We start from the raw sequence: 20,791 nt of genomic DNA, 5'->3' as shown, positions 1-20,791 counted from the left end.
AGGATCGAAAGTATGTCTAGAGGGGGATGATTAGACTACTTGACCAAATAAAAATCTAGCATTTTCCCAATTTTAGTTCTTGACAGATTTTAGCTATCTTAGCACAAGTCAAGCAATCTCCACACAATTCAAGCAAGCATGCAAAAGAGTATATGAGCAGCGGAAAGTAAAGCATACAACTTGCAAGAATGTAAAGGAAAGGGTTTGGAGGATTCAAACGCAATTGGAGACACAGATATTTTTGTCATGGTTCCGATAGGTGGTGCTATCGTACATCCACGTTGATGGAGACTTCAACCCACGGAGGGTAACGGTTGCGCGAGTCCACGGAGGGCTCCACCCACGAAGGGTCCACGAAGAAGCAACCTTGTCTATTTCATCACGGCCGTCGCCCACGAAGGACTTGCCTCACTAGCAGTAGATCTTCACGAAGTAGGCGATCTCCTTGCACTTACAAACTCCTTGGTTCAACTCCACAATCTTGTCGGAAGCTCCCAAGTGACACCTAGCCAATCTAGGAGACACCACTCTTCAAAAAGTAACAAATGGTGTGTTGATGATGAACTCCTTGCTCTTGTGCTTCAAATGATAGTCTCCCCAACACTCAACTCTCTCTCATAGGATTTGGATTTGGTGAAAAGAAGATTTGAGTGGAAAGCAACTTGGAGAAGACTAGAGATCAAGATTCATATGATTGGAATGGAATATCTTGACCTCAACACAAGTGTAGGTGGTTCTCTCTCAGAAAATGTATATTGGAAGTGTAGGTATGTTCTGATGGCTCTCTCCATGAATGAAGAGTGGGTGGAGGGGTATATATAGCCTCCACACAGAATCTAACCGTTACACACAATTTGCCAAACTCGGTGGGACCGAATGGTTAAACTCGGTCGGACCGATTCAGCAAACCTAGTGACCGTTAGGATTTTCGGTGGGACTGAGATGCAACTCGGTAGGACCGATATGGTTAGGGTTAGGGCATAACATAATCTCGGTATGACCGATTACACAAACTTGGTGGGACCGATTTTGGTAATAAGCTAACCAGAGAGTTGGTCAGGTAAACTCGGTGGGACCGATTCGCTCATCTCGGTGAGACTGAAATGTTACAAAAGGGAAACAGAGAGTTTGCATTGCAATCTCGGTGCGACCGATCGCTCATCACGGTAAGACCGAAACGTTACGAAAGGGAAACAGAGAGATTACAATCCCATCTCGGTGAGACCGAGATCCCTATCGGTGAGACCGATTTGCCTAGGGTTTGTGGCAGTGACTATGACATTTAAAACTCGGTGGCGCCAGATAGAAAGAATCGGTGGGGCCGACTTTGACTTTTGGTTTAGGTCATATGTGGATGTGGGAAGGTAGTTGAGGGTTTTGGAGCATATCACTAAGCATTTTGAGCAAGCAAGCCATTAAGCAACACCTCATCCCTCCTTGATAGTATTGATTTTTCCTATAGACTCAATGTGATCTTGGATCACTAAAATATAAAATGTAGAGTTTTGAGCTTCAAGCTTGAGCCAAACTTTTTGTCCTTAGAATTTTGAGAGATCCACTTTTCTCATCTATGCTATGCCATTCATTGAGCTTTTCCTGAAATATTAATCTTGGAATAATGTTAGCTCAATGAGCTATATATTGTTAGGAATTACGAAAACCATCTAGGAATAGTTGCACTTTCACCCAACCTCCAACGCTGGAGGCGATTGTAGACAACCACTGGTTATACTCGATGGACCTTGGCAAGTGGATGATGCCTCCAACAACCCTTGTGGCAACGATCCTAGCAAACCTCAGGTCTCAAGATGGTCTTCCCAACCAAGAAGCACGTTGTCTAAAAGAAGCCAAGAACACAATGAGATAAACCGACGGCTTCACGAGGGCCCTATAGAGCGAACCTTGGCATTGCTGCACACACAAAGGCACCACACAGGTGGACGTTGAGGGAGGGCGACCATAGCAAAAACAAGGTTGTGGGAAGACCTAGAGATGATGGGCATGGAAGCAACGCCTCCGAGAAGGAGAACGACGTCCACAGACTCATCATTGCCGCAATGGCGAAGGCCTTACACAGTTTTTGCTGAAGTCCCACACCTCTGTAGGAAAGCATGCCACTCTTAGAAAATAGCAGACCCTGCAAGCCCACGGACCAAACCTCGCAAGCAAGGAGCACGCTACGGGAGCACGGAGCCCCTCTCGGCCAACCCAGCAACCGCGCCCCACTTGCTGATCGCCATTGGAGAGGTTTCAGATCTGGCCCGCCATATTTAAATTGGAGGGAGTACCAAACGTGACATGCATTACACATACAACATGGAGGGGTTTTTGACAGAAGTGCTCTTATAAACAAAAGGAAAATGCTTGGCTTCAGCTGGCGGATTGTACGCAAGCATCCACCGTCTCTTCCGTGAGACGCGTGTCATTGATCCACTATAGTGAGTTTTTTAGAACACGGTATAAACACAGACGCTCATATATACACGCATATATTCATCTTTATGAACACATACGCAAGCCCTACCCCTATGAGCACATCCGAGAAAACTAAGCCGACATATCATCTTGAAATTGACAAATTCACCACATGCCCCTCGTAGTCGACGAGAACGTCTATTCCCACTGAACATGCATCGCCAATTTTTTTGAAATAAATCCAGGAATAATCCCGGTGCTATAGTGAGTATTTGTATCAATGTCTTTGTTGCAAAAAGAGATGTAACAAGACCTTTGTTAAAAAATAAAAATAAAAAATTACAACAAGATCTCTATTGTCAAAAAAACTGCAACAAGACCTCTGTTGCAAAAAAAACTATATAAAACCTTTAGTTGTAAAAAAAAATAACAAGACCTATGTGAAAAAAAAATCTATATAACTTAACCTATGTTGTAAATTTTTCTGCAACATGACTTATGTTGCAGATTTTTTTTTGCAACACAGGGCCAACAATAGAAGGTGACGCTCCACGGCTCAGTCAATCAGATCCGACCGACGCGTCCCAGCGCCAAATAAAAGATAAAAATCACCTGCCTCCCCAATCCCTCTCTGAGTGTCTTCATCAGCAGTCAAAGGAGAACTCCAAGCCGCAGTGTTTCACCTTGCCATTGCGGAAAAAACCTACCTTTGACCTGCCAAATTACAGCAGCCATGTTCCTCTGCCGCCGCCACCTCACCTTCTCACCGCTCACCGCCGTCCCCTCTCCCAGTGGACACCGCCCTCTCAGGCCAAGAACGCCCAGAGCCCCAGTCCTCGCATCCAAGAACCCCCCACCACGGCCATGGCCACTGCCAAGGCGGCAATGGCGGTGGCGGTGCAGCAGCACCGATGCCGCCCAACCGCCGCCACCCCTCGTAGAGGCCAGTGTCTCCGGCGGCGGCGAGAAGAAGAGCTTCTGGGCGGCGGTGAGCCTCATCATCGGCACGGCGGTCGGGCCGGGCATGCTGGCGCTGCCGTCGGCCACCATCCGCTCCGGCCCGGCCCCCTCCACCGTGGCCATCCTGCTCTCCTGGGCCTACGTCGTGTCCTCCATCGTCCTCGTCGCCGAGCTCAGCTTCGCGGCCATGGAGAGCGGGGGCGTGGACGAGGTCAGCTTCACGGGACTTGCGTCGAGCACCTTGGGGGCAACCTTCGGCGGCGTCGTCGCCGTCGTCTACGCTGCGCTGAGCTTCTCCCTGATGGTCGCCTGCGTAGCCGGCATCGGCTCGCTGGTCTCCCAGCTCTTCCCCGCGCTGAATCCGGCCCTGGCGAACGCGCTCTTCCCGTGCTTCGCCGGGGTGCTCATCGCCTTCTTCCCGTTCAAGGCCGTCGACGGCGTCAACCGCGTGCTCTGCGGCCTGATGCTCGTCTCGATCACGTCGCTTGTGGTGACAGGCGTCTCCGTCGGCCGGAGCAGCATGCTGAATTCGCTTGGCCACGCGTGCTGGAGCCCTGGTGCCATCTTGCCGGCCATTCCGGTCACCGTGCTCACGCTTGGGTTCCACGTGATCACGCCATTCATCTGCAAGATTGTAGGTGACTCGGTGTATGATGCACGCAGGGCAATTCTCATTGGGGGTGCTGTACCATTGGTCATGGTTTTGTCATGGAATGCGGTCATTCTCGGATTGGCAGGCGCGACCGGCAGTGCAAGGTTTGATGACCCTATTAAGCTTCTTCTCTCGGTGAATCCAGCGGCATTGGCTCCCGTTCGAGGCTTCGCGTTCGCTGCTTTGGCGACGAGCTTGATAGGATATGCAGTCAGCTTCCCGAAGCAGCTGGAAGACACTTTGCAGTTGATTGTTAACAGATTTTCTCCGACGCAAGGAAGTGTGGAGTTGTCCGATGCTGGTGGTGATCATGGCAGGAACGAGGTGGTTCTTACATTGGCAGTGCTGATCATTCCCATATTTATTGTATCATTCTTTTCAACGGCGTTTGCCAAGGCATTAGATTTCGCCGGGGTTTATGCAAACTGCTTCTTGTTTGGGATCCTGCCTCCTGTGATGGCCTGGATTCATCGGTCACGGAAAAAGAGGTAATGTTCATTAGGCCATATTTCTTATAAAGAATATATATACTACTGTATATAGTTAGCAGCATTGGTAAAAATATAAAATCCAAACCAACCAGCAATGGTCATATATACATGCTGAAATAATGGGAAACGAAGTGCAGAGTACTTAAATATGTAATCAGGGGTGCTAACTTATGCTCAGTACCTTTGCTAATATCTGTCGGCATTGCTGAATGGGGACTAAGCAACTTAATTAAGTCTTTCTTGAAGTGCTCACAATTGTCTTATGTTCAACAGTTCAGTCTTTGTTTAACTGACTCAAATGTCTCCAATTCTTAGCAGTAAAGATAGAATTGTTGATTTGTGCTAGTCCCCTTTTATACTTCACGTTTCGAGACTTTCTGCTTTGTGTCATCCTTGTTTCCACAGGAAGATCCTTATAACTGCTGTGTTCCTTCTGTATTAATTAGATAAGTTCGGCATGTGTTCTAGTAACATTTGTGTATAAAGTTGGAGAGTGGTTGGTTCTATAACTTGCAAACAAAAGTATGAATACTCTGGACCTGTTGAGCTTCCACACAGCTACAGGTACTTTTTTTTTATGACATAGCTTTATTTGTTCAACTTAACATAGAGTAAATAGATCTGCAGCTCGTTGAATGTCAAGACAACCATCAAAATTTGGTGTAACGTAGAAATTTTCTGGCTATATGTGATTTGATGAGAAGATAAAGTTATGGAGATAGTAAAAGTATAAGGCTGCAAATAGGGAAATTGTCTGAATGTCTGTGCCCAGACCCTCCAGCTTGACCAGCAAACAATGTAGTTCAACACTGCTACACTTTTTTGTCTGAAACCATGCTACCCCTTTAAAATTTTCTACAGGACATTTAGTACTACTCAGATTAGCCTGACAATAAGACATCTAGCATAATGCAATCACACACTTCTCCAGCCGTTTCCTCTACCTCTTTTCTGGATATGAACATGTCATTCCTCTAAACAGACGCTGTATAGTTTGTGGAACCACTATCGATTTATCAGTTTCAGTTATGCAATCGTTTGTCTTTATTCGTTCTGTAGTCAAACTGTCGATTTTTTGCCTCCAGCTTTCAGAGCACACGATGACCTTTTTGTCATTACGTGTGTGAGTAAAATCATGTAAGATATAATATACTAATTTATGTGATAGCGGTCATTTTATGTGCAAGAAATATTTAATCTTGTGAAGGATGATATAATTTATTATATAAAAACTTCAAAAGAGTAGGTTAGCATCAATATTTCAAGTATCTAAACTGTAAACTTTCATTTTGTTCAACATTTTTTGTTTGCTTCTTCATCCTCCAGGTCACCTGGTTCATGTGAAGATATTTTGCCTGGTGGGAATGCTGTTCTCTTGGTACTTTTCATCGTTGCGGTTATCCTAGCATTCCGGCATTAAAAGGTAAGCATCTGAGGTACACATTTGTTTTCTTATCATACAGCTCATGAGTGCTGAGCAAGTCACAAATATAATTCTTCAGAGTTTGACCAGCTGAAGTTTCTGTTTCATAATTTCCATGGGCGTGCAAACTAAAATCGTGAAGTTATCATTGCAACTGTCTGCAGAACTAACCAGAGTAATCAAAAGACTTCTTCCAGTAAAATTAGAGGGGAAATGTTATCAAACGTTTGCAGTACAAATAAAAAAGTAAATTCAATATTGTTGAGCTTGGATGGTAAAATTCCCACTTACTGAATTATCCACACGGCAGAGAAACTTTTTTTTGACGGATTCTCTTGTGACTCCTTACCGCCAAGGCTACTTCATGCAGTGTTTAGAGCAACATTCGGTCAGACCAATTTTTTAGGAACCCTTGTGTCTGGTGTTCTCTCTTACCACTGGAGTTCTTCTGACAACTTTGATTCATTTAGGACTTCAAGGTCACTAGCTATGTTATTTGTACTCGTGATTACTATATCAGTAAACCGAGTGTCTTTATATATGTCTATTACATCAAGTACATACTCAGTACATCTCTGCAATGTTGATCCAGGCCTGACCATCATTCCGTTAAATGAGCGAAAGAAGTCTGTTTTGGGAGAGAAATTAACCATCTTGTAGTTGATTGGTGCTTGAAAGCTCGACTATATTGTCCTCACCATTAATGGGTTTATTTGTATTATGTAACTATTATTTGAAATAAAAATGATGCTGTATCACCAAACTTTTGTTGACAAACTAACCATTTTGGCCATGTTGATGGACAGTGGCAGAGGATGGTATGAAATTTTGGTAGGGTGAAATCATGATTGTAGTTTTATACATACTAATAAGAGTATTTGATGTTAGATTTATGACAACAAATCCGTGTAGAAACATATTGAAATGAAATTAGCACATGCAAAAATACCTCACCAAGCTTGTACTACATTTTTGACATTTCATCGATTTTTAACTATATGAAAGCTTCATTGCTGTTTAAGCGTAAAGGAATATCAGCAAAGCCTAGCCTGATTAACTCTCATGTGCCTTAAACATGTAAAGCCCAGCTGCTCAGGCCCTGACACTTCGCTCATCGGTCGTCTGTCTTGTGTCCTGGTGACCTTTGAGTCAGCAATGTCGCCATCCTGAACTCAAGCTGGCCTGTGGCCATGGCATAGAAGCAGAATAGTAGGGAATATTTGCTATGCCTGTTAGGTCGGGTGGCTGCCCTACCCCGCCCTATGTGTCCCTCCACGACAGTATGGGTTTGGATGGCCAGAAAGCTTGGTAGCTACTACCTCTGTTTCTAAATATAAAACATTTTTTCAGTTCAATTTAAACTCCAAAGACGTGTTATATTTAGGAACAGAGGGTGTATTTTTATGCATTGACCCAGGTCTAAACTCATGGTGCAGTAGTTTTTCTTGTGCAACATAAGACCATTTTGTGTAGCTAAAAAGGCCATGCTTGCAAATATGCTTGGTAAGGGTCTAATAATTTTTAAATGATTATTTAGTTTAGAAAAAATCCAGATAAGCTTGTCTGCATTTTGGCTCCTGGAAAAGTATTGAACAATCACCAGGCCACATTCTAAGCTAGTTTGCTCAAGTGTGCTGTACATGTAAGCATGAATGTGCTAGTTCTTTGATATGGTTGTTGCCTAACCCAAAATCGGCATGCTGGCTGATCTTATGTCTTGTTCTAGGTGACTGACTACCCTGAATATCTCTGTTTCCAACCCTACTGGACCTCGTTGAGCTGCACATGGATGAGTGGTGCAATTTCACTTCGGTTGAGGAATGGTGGCGCGCCCTGGCTAATATCAATGACAATGGTGGTGCTGTTAGGAAGGGGCTTGTTTCCATCCTCATGCCTGTGTTGTGGGAAGTGTGGAATGAGCGCAATGCGAGAGTTTATAGGAGCATTTCATCTATGCCAAGTGTAGAAATTGGTATGATTAAGGAGGAGGCCAGGCTAGGGGTTTGTTGCGGGCGCCAAACCTTTGAGTTCGATCATGCCGCGAGAGTAGTACTCTGTGGGTCGGTTGCCGGTTCTGTATAGCTGCTCGTCTTAATTATGAACAGGGCAAAGCTTTTGCCGTTGTTTCAAAAAAAGAAACCCTATTGGCTGACAAGATGCCCTTGTCATGTTCATAGGTACGGAGTAAGATGAGGTGCCAGATTTCGGTTGAAGCGGCGATGCTCCCTGTACGTCATTTTTATTCAGATACAGTACCACCTCTTGATTTTAGGATCCAATGAGTTCATTTGAAGTCTCTGCACCATTTCCATGTAGAACGACTTGCACTGGGCGCAGGTGAAAAGCCTGTAGCTTGTGAAAATCATAGGTTCTGACTTGTGAAGGTGAACGGAATCTGAGCAGTGGAGCTGTGGAGGGAGGCATTCATAAGCTGCAGTTTTCATATATACCACTAACCATATCACAATACTTTTTTTTTCACGGGAAACCATATCACAATACTACACACATATATATAAATAAGGGTCTATCTACAACACATCTAGATGTCACATCTAAGCTGATGTTCATTCTGTTTATGGTTTATTTTTTTGTTCTAGTTTTTTTTTGCTGCATTATATATTTGTAGAAGCTTAGATGTGACATCCTTAAAAAATATTTAGATGTGAATTAGACAAACTGTAGGAATAAACAGTAAGACGGAACAGCAACATGTCAAACTGATAGGAGACCTAAACGATAGAACATCACCTTCATAACCACACCCGAGAAGATCAAGACCCAACCTATGGCGCTTGTGATTTCTAGCTGCCATGGATGGAGGGAGAAATTGTAGCCGAGCCGATCATCCCCTATCGCAAAAGGCAAGGGTGACCAAATGAAGAGATGACAATATATAGAAGCACATAAAATGAACAAACGCAAGATCAACAAAAGAATCCCTGCTCTTTCTTCGCGAAAGCCAAAATCGCCAGTGGTGGGAGGCACATAATATGACCTAGGAGTAGGACCAGGCAAAGGGCGGCGACTAGGTCCACACGTGACATCAGACATACACACAAGGGACTGCATAATAACATGTTGTCAAGCAATGAACACTACAAACACATGTATAACATGGCCATCCGGCCATGGAAACAACAAAGACAAGAGAAAGAAAACCAAATATCCAAGACACCCGCAACTAATGTATCATTTGTTGAGTGGCACCACTATTTACACAATAATTAGTCACTAGGTAAGAATAACCAAAGAAATGACACGCACAAGTGCACGGGCATGATAGAACACTAAAAACTACTCCCTCTGTAAAGTGATCTAAACGCTCTTATATTTCTTTACGGAGGGAGTACATACCAAGGCTCCCAACTGAGAATAAAGAAGATGCAGCTGAACACGCACATTCACGTGTGACCAACACAAAGTAAACACGAGTATAACAATTCAATGAGTAACCAGGAAATGTCCCACAAGCACAAAATAAGAAAACACCGAAAAGTAGTATTATGCTGGGAAATATGCACACATAGCAAGACACAAGAGAGAAATGTATCCCACATGATGATGATCGAGAGTCAACAGATTAGGCAAAACAACAAGATCCAAGAAGTCCAAGGCAAGGCCTGTAAAAAATAATCAACATAGGATCAAACAATAGAAATACCAAATTACATACGACATCTCTCTCTCTCTCTCTCTCTTTTAACATTTTCTCCGATCATTTGTTGTTTCTTATTTTTATAGTATTGTCTATATTTTTATTTTATTTTGAAGCACAACATCATTTACAGTCACTAATGTTCGTTCTTTAGCCAATCAGTTACTGCTTCTGTCAATGCCACTCTTGTTGGCGGGGTTGGGGATGAATAGGATACACAGTTGAGCCACCGCCTTACATGAAGGAGGATGGTACAACTAGTGAAGGAGAAATGTTTTGATAAGATGAAGCTGTCGACAATGGCATCTTGCATGCACTCATGGATTTGACATCCTGAACGATATGCCCGTGATCCTCGTCGACGATGCCAAGCCTAAATTATTCCAAGTAAATTAAACATTTGTACTGAACTCTTATACTTACTTATAATTCATTTTTATGACATCGACATTGTAGTTAATATGCCTTTTGACAACTTATAACGATAATTGACCGGATGATAATGATGCTATTATTAATAGCATATCTTGTTCTAATTTTGAAATGTCTTTATAGTGAAAGTTACGATAGATACATTAAGTCTTAAAAAGATATTTAAATCTAATCCCCATAAACGTGAGAAAATAAGAAAACACAAATTGCATGCTTTAGAAGATTCATTTACAATACCCTGATGAAAATAGTTTATCTATCTATGTATGTGTCCTTAAATAGCTTTGTAGATATGTCTGAAGCGCTTCATCTAAAACAATATCTTGATAGTGGTTTATAGTTTATGATTAGATGTACTTAAATAAAAATTCTAACATATATAAAAAATTATGAGGAGCTTATCATCGAATCATTAGCATGTTATTTTTGAGCAACTTTTGACACATTGCACTACTTTGTAGTTCCTCGTACCAAGACTCAACATGTCCTTGTTACATCATCACTGGTGACTGATACGTCTCCATCGTATCTACTTTTCCAAACACTTTTGCCCTTGTTTTGGACTCTAACTTGTATGATTTGAATAGAACTAACCCGGACTGACGCTGTTTTCAGCAGAATTGCCATGATGTTGTTTTATGTGCAGAAAACAAAAGCTCTCGGAATGACCTGAAACTCCACGGAATATCTTACAATAAATAATAAAAAATCCTCGCCAAAGATGAAGACCAGGGGGCCCACACCCTGTCCACGAGGGTGGGGGGCGTGCCCCCCTACCTCGTGGGCCTCCTGGAGACCTCCCGACTCCAACTCCAACTCTATATATCTGCTTTCGGGGAGAAAACAAATAGGAGAGAAGATTTCATCGCGTTTTACGATACGGAGCCGCCGCCAAGCCCTAAAACCTCTCGGGAGGGCTGATCCGGAGTCCGTTCGGGGCTCCGGAGAGGGGAATCCGTCACCGTCATCGTCATCAACCATCCTCAATCACCAATTTCATGATGCTCATCGCCGTGTGTGAGTAATTCCATCGTAGGCTTGCTGGACGGTGATGGGTTGGATGAGATTTACCATGTAATCGAGTTAGTTTTGTTAGGGTTTGATCCCTAGTATCCACTATGTTCTGAGATTGATGTTGCTATGACTTTGCTATGCTTAATGCTTGTCACTAGGGCCCGAGTGCCATGATTTCAGATCTGAACCTATTATGTTTTCATCAATATATGAGAGTTCTTGATCCTATCTTGCAACTCTATAGTCACCTATTATGTGTTATGATCCGTTAACTCCGAAGTGACAATAATCGGGATACTTACTAGTGATGACCGTAGTTTGAGGAGTTTATGTATTCACTATGTGCTAATGCTTTGTCCCAGTTCTCTATTAAAAGGAGGCCTTAATATCCCTTAGTTTCTATTAGGACCCTGCTGCCACGGGAGGGTAGGACAAAAGATGTCATGCAAGTTCTTTTCCATAAGCACGTATGACTATATTCGGAATACATGCCTACATTACATTGATGAATTGGAGCTAGTTCTGTATCTGTAACACCCCATATGTAACATGCCATATTTGTTTTCCAACTATTGCCATTTCCGGCACTAAATTATGATATTCCTCGTTGTTCGGTTTTTGTCTTCGTGTTGCTTTTGTCTTTGTCATGCATCTCATATAATGCCATCATGTGCATCGCATTTGCATACGTGTTCGTCTCATGCATCCGAGCATTTTCCCCATTGTCCGTTTTGCATTCCGGCGCTCCTATGTCCTCCGGTGTCCCCTTTTACCTCTTTTCGTGTGCGGGTGTTAAACATTCTCGGATTGGACCGAGACTTGCCTAGCGGCCTTGGTTTACTACCGGTAGACCGCCTGTCAAGTTTCGTGCCATTTGGACTTCGTTTGATACTCCAACGGTTAACCGAGGAACCGAGAAGGCCTCGTGTGTGTTGCAGCCCAACACCCCTCCAAAGTGGCCCAAAACCCACCAAAACCCCCTCCATCATCTCGGTCGTTCGATCACGATCGCGTGGCCGCAAATCGTGCTCAATTTGGAGCCTCCTAGCTCCTCTACCTATAAAAAGGCAACTCCCCCCGAAATTCCGGATCCATTCTACCCTAACCCTAGTCTTCTCCTACCTCTCGCCGCAGGACGCGTCCGCTTCGGGCCGGACGTGTCCGGCCCGCCGCCACCACGTGGCACGCCGTCATTCGCCCGGCCGCCTCCTTCCGCTGCCGGCCCGCCGAGCCTAGGGCGGGCCCTCCCTGGCCCGCGCGCGTCCGCCGCCGCCTTCGCTCGCCCGCGCCTCACCGCTTCGTCCGCGCCGCCCCGCCGCCGCTCGCCGCCCCGCCAGCCGCCGCTCGCCGCCCGGCCGCCGCCCTCGCCCACCGCCGCCTCGACGCTCCGGCCGCCGCCCGCGCCGTCTCCACCGGCGCCGGCGAGCGCCTCCTCACCGCCCCGGCGAGCTCCTCCGGCCCCCCCTCGAAGCTCCGGCCACCACCATCTCCATCTCCGGCGAGTTCGACGTCGAACCTCGGGAGACGCGCCGCCCCGATCTAGATCTGGGAGGTTGACCTAATTTTTGCCCTAGTCCCAGTAATATTTAGCATCCTTCATCGCATCATAACTTTGCATCTGTGGCTCCGTTTTGGGCGTGTAGCATATCAAATTGTTCGTCTCGATGAGTACTTCATTTCATTCCATTGCATCATGTTCATTTGAGTTCATCTTGATGCCCTAAATGCTGTTGCAAGAGTGCTATGCAATGTTAGTTTCAGATTCTTATCAGTAATTGGACATTTGTCATTTTTTCCATGATTAATGTGTGCATCCTATGAACTTGAGCCCTACATGTGTTTTGAAGTATGCCATGCCATCTTTACAGGGTTGTATGCCATGTATTTTTGTGATCTTTGTGGTGACTAGCACAAGCATGCAAAGTAGCTCTCATAATGTTGCTGATTTCAGGGACTTAGAAATCTTCTAAGTCTTTGCCCTGTTGATATTTTTATGCCATGTATTCTTGTTGCTACAGAGTGATCCATGCCTCTTTTGAGCATGATCAGTAAGGATGTTTTGGAGATATTGTTATGCTCTATACATCCATGTATTTGTTTGCAATTATGGAGCACCCTAGTTTGACTCAATCGAGCTCTACTTTTGCTATAAAATGTTCCTGGCAGATTGTTTACATGTTAAGCAATTTTGCCGAGGTTGTTGTAGTTGATCCGTGCATGCTATGAGGTTGTTCTTGCCATGTTTAGCTTCTATGCCATGTCTACTTGCTGGGTGTATGCATAGTTTGTCATACCATGCTTTGTGGTGAGTGCATCGAGCTCGCAAACATGCCTATGTGAATCTGTTTTGCCATGTTCCAGTTTTCTGCTAAGTCTGAATCTGTTAACGAACGTTGCTATGTTCACATGGTTGCCATTGTATTTTCTGATCCCTTTTGGCTTATGGTCAGTAAGGGACTTTTGTTGTATTCTTTGAGTAGCTTCATGCCATGCTTTTCCTTGCCATGATATGTTCCTGTAGCATGTTGTTATCTTACTCTAAACATTGCTTTCTGATGTTAAATTCCTGACATGTTATTATTTTCACTAAGTCTGTAACCTGTTATCTTTTGCACTTTTGCCATGCTTGTTTGAACCTGCTATTGTGTGAATTAGCTGTAGCTCAGTGTTCATCTTTTGTCAAGCATCTTGAGTGGATCACTGCCATGTGCTTTGTTGTTGTGTTAGAGTGATGTAGCTTATTTTTCATGATGCATTTAGATGGCCTCGTGCTGTTAATCGCAGATTGGTGCCATATTTGTTTTGCTTGCCATTTGCAAACCTTGCATCCGATTCCGGTGATCTTTATATTGATTTCGACCAAAATCAACTCATCTTTCCAGTGGCACTCTTGGTTTTCCCAGTTGAGGCCAGGTTCAATCTTTCCTTTCCGAAACATGCATGTGCACCGCATATCACATCCCGCATATCATGTCATGTTTTGCATCATGTTGATTGTGCATTGCACGTTGTTGATTGTGTCTCCCTTTTGCTTGTGTTCTTGCTTTGGGTAGATCCGGGAGACGAGTACGTGTTCGAGGAACCCGTTGTGTACGCTTACGAGGATCAAGCTAACGTCAACTCGGAGAACTTTGCAGGCAAGATGACCATACCCTCGAAATCACTTCTATCTTTGCTTGCTAGATGCTCGCTCTATTGCTATGCCTATGCTACGATACCTACCACTTGCTTATCATGCCTCCCATATTGCCATGTAAAACCTCTAACCCACCTTGTCCTAGCAAACCGTTGTTTGGCTATGTTACCGCTTTGTTCAGCCCCTCTTATAGCGTTGCTAGTTGCAGGTGAAGATTGGAGTTTGTTCCTTGTTGGAACATGTTCATTGTTGGGATATCATTATTATATCTTATTTACTTTAATGCATCTATATACTTGGTAAAGGGTGGAAGGCTCGTCCTTATGCCTGGTGTTTTGTTCCACTCTTGCCGCCCTAGTTTCCGTCATACCGGTATTATGACCCTTGATTTTGCGTTCCTTACATGGTTGGGTTATAATGGGAACCCCTTGACAGTTCGCCTTGAATAAAACTCCTCCAGCAAGGCCCAACCTTGGTTTTACCATTCGCCACCTAGCCTTTTTCCCTTGGGTTTCGTGGACTCAAGGGTCATCTTTATTTTAAAACCCCCGGGCCAGTGCTCCTCTGAGTGTTGGTCCAAAACAGAGCCACTTGCAGCACCACCTCGGGGTAACTTGAGAGTTGGATTTAGTTGTACGTGTTGGAAATATGCCCTAGAGGCAATAATAAAAGCATTATTATTATATTTCCTTGTTCATGATAATTGTCTTTATTCATGCTATAATTGTGTTATCCGGAAATCGTAATACATGTGTGAATAACAGACACCAACATGTCCCTAGTAAGCCTCTAGTTGACTAGCTCGTTGATCAACAGATAGTCATGGTTTCCTGACTATGGACATTAGATGTCATTGATAACGAGATCACATCATTAGGAGAATGATGTGATGGACAAGACCCAATCCTAAACATAGCACAAGATCGTATAGTTCGTTTGCTAGAGTTTTCCAATGTCAAGTATTTTTTCCTTAGACCATGAGATCGTGTAACTCCCGGATACCGTAGGAGTGCTTTGGGTATACCAAACGTCACAATGTAACTGGGTGACTATAAAGGTATACTACGGGTATCTCCGAAAGTGTCTGTTGGGTTGACATGGATCAAGACTGGGATTTGTCACTCCGTATGACGGAGAGGTATCACTGGGCCCACTCAGTAATGCATCATCATAATGAGCTCAAAGTGACCAAGTGTCTGGTCACGGGATCATGCATTACGGTACGAGTAAAGTGACTTGCTGGTAACGAGATTGAACGAGGTATTGGGATACCGACGATCGAATCTCGGGCAAGTAACATATCGATTGACAAAGGGAATTGTATACGGGGTTGCTTGAATCCTCGACATCGTGGTTCATCCGATGAGATCATCGAGGAGCATGTGGGAGACAACATGGGTATCCAGATCCCGCTGTTGGTTATTGACCGGAGAGCGATCACGGTCATGTCTACATGTCTCCCGAACCCGTAGGGTCTACACACTTAAGGTTCGGTGACGCTAGGGTTGTAGGGATATGTATATGCAGTAACCCGAATGTTGTTCGGAGTCCCGGATGAGATCCTGGATGTCACGAGGAGTTCCGGAATGGTCCGGAGGTAAATATTTATATATGGGAAGTCCTGTTTCGGCCATCGGGACAAGTTTCGGGGTTATCGGTATTGTACCGGGATCACCGGAAGGGTCCCGGGGGTCCACCGGGTGGGGCCACCTATCCTGGGGGGACACATAGGCTGTAGGGGGTGCTCCTTGGCCTACATGGGCCAAGGGCACCTGCCCCAAGAGGCCCATGCGCCTAGGGTTTCAAGGAGGAAGAGTCCTAGGAGGGAAAGGCACCTCCTAGGTGCCTTGGGGAGGAAGGATTCCTCCCCCTTGGCCGCACCCCCCTAGGAGATTGGATCTCCTAGGGCCGGCGCCCCCCCCTTGGCCCTCCTATATATAGTGGGGGAAGGAGGGCTTTTCATCCATGCCTTTGGTTGCCTCCTTCTCCCTCTCCAACACCTCCTCCTCCTCCATAGTGCTTGGCGAAGCCCTGACGGAGTACTGCAGCTTCACCATCACCACGCCGTCGTGCTGCTGCTGGAGCCATCTTCCTCAATCTCTCCTTCCCTCTTGCTGGATCAAGAAGAAGGAGACGTTACGCTGACTGTACGTGTTTTGAACGCGGAGGTGCCGTCCGTTCGGTGCTAGGATCTCCGGTGATTTGGATCACGTCGTGTTCGACTACCTCATCCCCGTTCTTTGAACGCTTCCGCTCACGATCTACAAGGTACGTAGATGCATCTAATCACTCGTTGCTAGATGAACTCCTAGATGGATCTTGGTGAAACCGTAGGAAAATTTTTGTTTTCTGCTACGTTCCCAAACAATACGTAGTGTTCATCCGGTGTGCCCTGAGAACGAGATATGTGCAGCTCCTATCGGGATTTGTCGGCACAGCTGGTGGTCTTGCTGGACTTGTTTTACCTTTGTCGAGATGTCTTGTAACCGGGATTCCGAGTCTGATCGGATTGTCTTGGGAGAAGGAATATCCTTCGTTGACCATGAGAGCTTGTGATGGGCTAAGTGGGGACACCCCTGCAGGGATTTGAACTTTCGAAAGCCGTGCCCGCGGTTATGGGCAGATGGGAATTTGTTAATGTTCGATTGTAGAAAACCTTAAACTTAACTTAATTAAAATGAATCGACAGAGTGTGTGGCCGTGATGGTCTCTTTTCGGCGGAGTCCGGGAAGAGAACACGGTCTCGTGTTATGCTTGAACGTAGGTTGTTCTAGGATCACTTCTTGATCATAGTTTATCGATCATGCCTTTGCCTTCTCTTCTCACTCTCATTTGCGTATGTTAGCCACCATATATGCTAGTGCTTGCTGCAGCTCCATCTCATACCTTTTACCCTACCTATAAGCTTAAATAGTCTTGATCACGAGGGTGTGAGATTGCTGAGTCCCCATGACTCACAGATTACTTCCAAAACCAGATGCAGGGACCGATGATACCATTCGTGGAGATTCGACTGAGCTCAAGTGGGAGTTCGACGAGGACTCGGGACGATACTACGTTTCCTTTCCAGAAGATCAGTAGTGGAGCCCAGTTGGGGCGATCGGGGACATTATGCATTTGGGGTTGTCTTTATTTTGGTTCCGTAGTCGGACCTTGATTGTATCTGGATGAATGTAATGATATATTTATGCTATTGCGTGACGTGGCGAGTGTAAGCCAACTATGTATCTCTTTCCCTTATTCAGTACATGGGTTGTGTGAAGATTACCCCACTTGCGACATTGCTTACAATGCGGTTATGCCTCTAAGTCGTGCTTCGACACATGGGAGATGTAGCCGCATCGTGGGCGTTACAGTGTCACCCTATGTTATGACTGTTACATGATGAACCACATCTGGCATAATTATCCATCACTGATCCGATGCCTACGAGCTTTCCATATACTGGTTTACACTTATTTACTTTCCCGTTGCTATTGTTACAATCACTACATAATACCAAAAATATTACTTTGCTTTCATTACTCTTTTGTTACCGTTATCACCACTATCGTATTACTTTGCTACTAAACACTCTGCTGCAGATACTAAGTTTCCAGGTGTGGTTGAATTGACAACTCAGCTGCTAATACTTGAGAATATTCTTTGGCTCCCCTTGTGTCGAATCAATAAATTTGGGTTGAATACTCTACCCTCGAAAGCTGTTGCGATCCCCTATACTTGTGGGTTATCAAGACTAATTTCTGGCGCCGTTGCCGGGGAGCATAGCTCTATTATTTGAGTCACTTGGGATTTATATCTGCTGGACACTATGAAGAATTTGAAAGACACTAAGACAACAATTTATCCCTCAACTACGAGGGGAGGTAAGGAACTGCCATCTAGCTCTGCACTTGATTCACCTTCTGTTATGAGTAAGCTTGAGACACCTAAACCTGCTTCTGCTATTCGTTCTGATATGTCGCATGTTATTGATGATGCTACTTCTGCTATACATGATACTTATGATGAAACTACTTCTATGCTTGATACTACTGTGCCACTTGGTGATTTTCTCGAGGAACGACTTGCTAGGGCTAGAGAGATTGAAAATATTGAATCTGATTATGATGATGAAAGTGATGATGAAGAATCACTTGTTATTCCTGAGGGTTATTTATTTGATCAAGAAGCTTCTTTAGCTATTTTAGCTTGCAAAGATAGATATTAACTCAAAAGGTTATTAGCTAAATGGAATAAGCAATCTCTAAATGCTAGGATGAACCTAACCCTGCTTTTGCTACTTCACCTATCTGTGTTACTGATAAGGATTATGAATTCTCTGTTGATCCTGATATAATTACTTTACTTGAATCTGATCCTTTTCATGGCTATGAATTTGAAACTGTTGTGGCACATCTTACTAAATTAAATGATATAGCCACCCTGTTCACTAATGATGAGAGATCTCGCTACTTTTATATCCTCAAAATATTTCCGTTCTCATTAAAGGGTGATGCTAAGATATGGTTTAATTCTTTTGATCCTGGTTGTGTGCGTAGTCCCCAGGATATGATTTACTACTTCTCTGCTAAATATTTCCCTGCTCATAAGAAACAAGCTGCTTTAAAGGAAATATACAACTTTGTGCAAATTAAAGAAGAGAGTCTCCCACAAGCTTGGGGGAGGCTTCTCAAGTTACTTAATGCTTTGCCTGATCATCCTCTTAAGAAAAATGAAATACTTGATATCTTTTACAATGGACTAACCGATGCTTTCAGAGATTACCTGGATAGTTGTGCTGGTTCTCTTTTCAGGGAAAGAACACCAGATGAAGCTGAAATCTTATTGAATAATATGTTGACAAATGAAAATAATTGGGCACCTCCTGAGCCAGCTCCTGCTCCAATTAATGATCCTATTTCTAAACCAATTCCGAAGAAGAGAGGTGTTCTATTTCTCAGTCCTGAAGATATGCAAGAGGCAAAGAAATCTAGGAAAGAAAAAGGTATTAAAGCTGAAGATGTTAAAAATTTACCTCCTATTGAAGAAATACATGGTCTTAATTTACCGCTTGCCGAAGAAACATATAATCTTGATCCTTTACTTATTGAAGAACCTCCAGACCTCGATAACCCGACACAGGTAGTAAAGGTAAATTCTCTATAGATATGATAGAGCTGAAATCCCTCCTACTAAAATTGCTAGTCAGTGTTTGGATGAGTTTGATAATTTTATGTTTAAGCAAGAAGACTTCAATGCTTATTTTGGTAGACAATTAAAACAAGATGCTGATATGATTAAATACTTGGGTGATTATATGGCTAATATTAGAGGTGAACTTAAACTTGTTAGCAAACATGCTTCTATGGTTACCACTCAAGTAGAACAAGTACTTAAAGCTCAAAAGGAATTGCTCAATGAGATGAATAGTAAGAAAAATGATTATGATGTTAAAGTGGCTACTAGAACTGGTAGAATGACTCAGGAACCTTTGTATCCTGAAGGCCACCCTAAGAGAATTGAGCAAGATTCTCAGAGAAATAATATTGATGCACCTAGTTCTTCTAAAAGGAAGAAAAAGAAAAATGATAGAACTGTGCAAACTTCTAGTGAACCTATTGCTGAACCACCTGATAATCCAAATGATATCTCTATGTCTGATGCTGAAACACAATCTGGCAATGAACATGAACCTAATGAAAATGTTAATGATGATGTTCATAATAATGCTCAACCTAGTAATGATAATGATGTAGAAATTGAACCTGCTGTTGATCTTGATAACCCACAATCAAAGAATCAACGTTATGATAAGAAAGACTTTGTTGCTAGGAAACATGGTAAAGAAAGAGAACCTTGGTTTCAGAAACCCATGCCTTTTCCTCCCAAACCATCCAAGAAAAAGGATGGTGAGGATTTTGAGCGCTTTACTGAAATGATTAGACCTATCTTTTTGCGTATGCGATTGACTGATATGCTTAAAACCAATCCTTATGCTAAGTACATGAAAGATATTATTACAAATAAAAGAAAGATACCGGAAGCTGAAATTTCCACCATGCTTGCTAATTATACTTTTAAGGGTGGAATGCCAAAGAAACTTGGAGATCCAGGAGTACCCACTATACCATGCTCCATTAAAAGAAACTATGTTAAAATTGCGTTATGTGATCTTGGAGCCGGTGTTAGTGTTATGCCTCTCTCTTTATATCGTAGACTTGATTTGAATAAGTTGACACCTACTGAAATATCTTTGCAAATAGCTGATAAATCAACTGCTATACCTGTCGGTATTTGTGAGGATGTGCCTGTTGTAGTTGCAAACGTTACTATTTTAACGGACTTTGTTATTCTTGGTATTCCCGAGGACGATAGTATGTCTATTATTCTTGGAAGACCTTTTCTTAATACTGCAGGGCTGTTATTGATTGCAACAAAGGCAATGTCACTTTTCATGTTAATGGTAATGAGCATACGGTACATTTTCCGAGGAAACAACCTCAAGTTCATAGTATCAATTCTATCAGAAAAATTCCATCAATTATATTTGGAGGGTTTGAATTTCCTCTTCCTAGTGTCAAGAAGAAATATGATATACTTATTATTGGGGATGTGCATATCCCCGTTG

The 20,791-nt window shown here is 43.6% G+C and overlaps 1 protein-coding gene across 3 annotated transcripts; it reads left to right on the top strand.

Annotated features, from left to right (window-relative positions):
• Window positions 1–3,039: 3,039 nt before the first annotated feature.
• On the top strand, window positions 3,040–11,205 carry LOC125552523 (Tryptophan/tyrosine permease). 3 transcript variants are annotated; one of them, XM_087518777.1, is made up of 3 exons: window positions 3,040–4,515; window positions 5,845–5,941; window positions 8,119–11,205. In XM_087518777.1, exons 1-2 carry the CDS (start codon window positions 3,149–3,151, stop codon window positions 5,936–5,938), a joined length of 1,461 nt encoding a protein of 486 aa, XP_087374903.1. In that variant the 5' UTR covers window positions 3,040–3,148; the 3' UTR covers window positions 5,939–5,941; window positions 8,119–11,205. The 3 variants fall into 3 exon arrangements, with proteins under 3 accessions (XP_087374903.1, XP_048572073.1, XP_048572074.1); XM_048716116.2 differs by lacking the exon at window positions 8,119–11,205 and adding an exon at window positions 7,668–8,096; XM_048716117.2 differs by lacking the exon at window positions 8,119–11,205 and adding an exon at window positions 6,534–7,657.
• The last annotated feature ends 9,586 nt before the right edge of the window (window positions 11,206–20,791 follow it).

The sequence above is a fragment of the Triticum urartu genome, chromosome 4A, assembly GCF_056163025.1.
Source record: "Triticum urartu cultivar PI428250 chromosome 4A, HENAU_Tu73, whole genome shotgun sequence".
Lineage (NCBI taxonomy): Eukaryota > Viridiplantae > Streptophyta > Magnoliopsida > Poales > Poaceae > Triticum > Triticum urartu.
The sequence above is the reverse complement of the archived record's forward strand: the minus strand, read 5'-3'. Positions and strand labels throughout refer to the sequence as shown.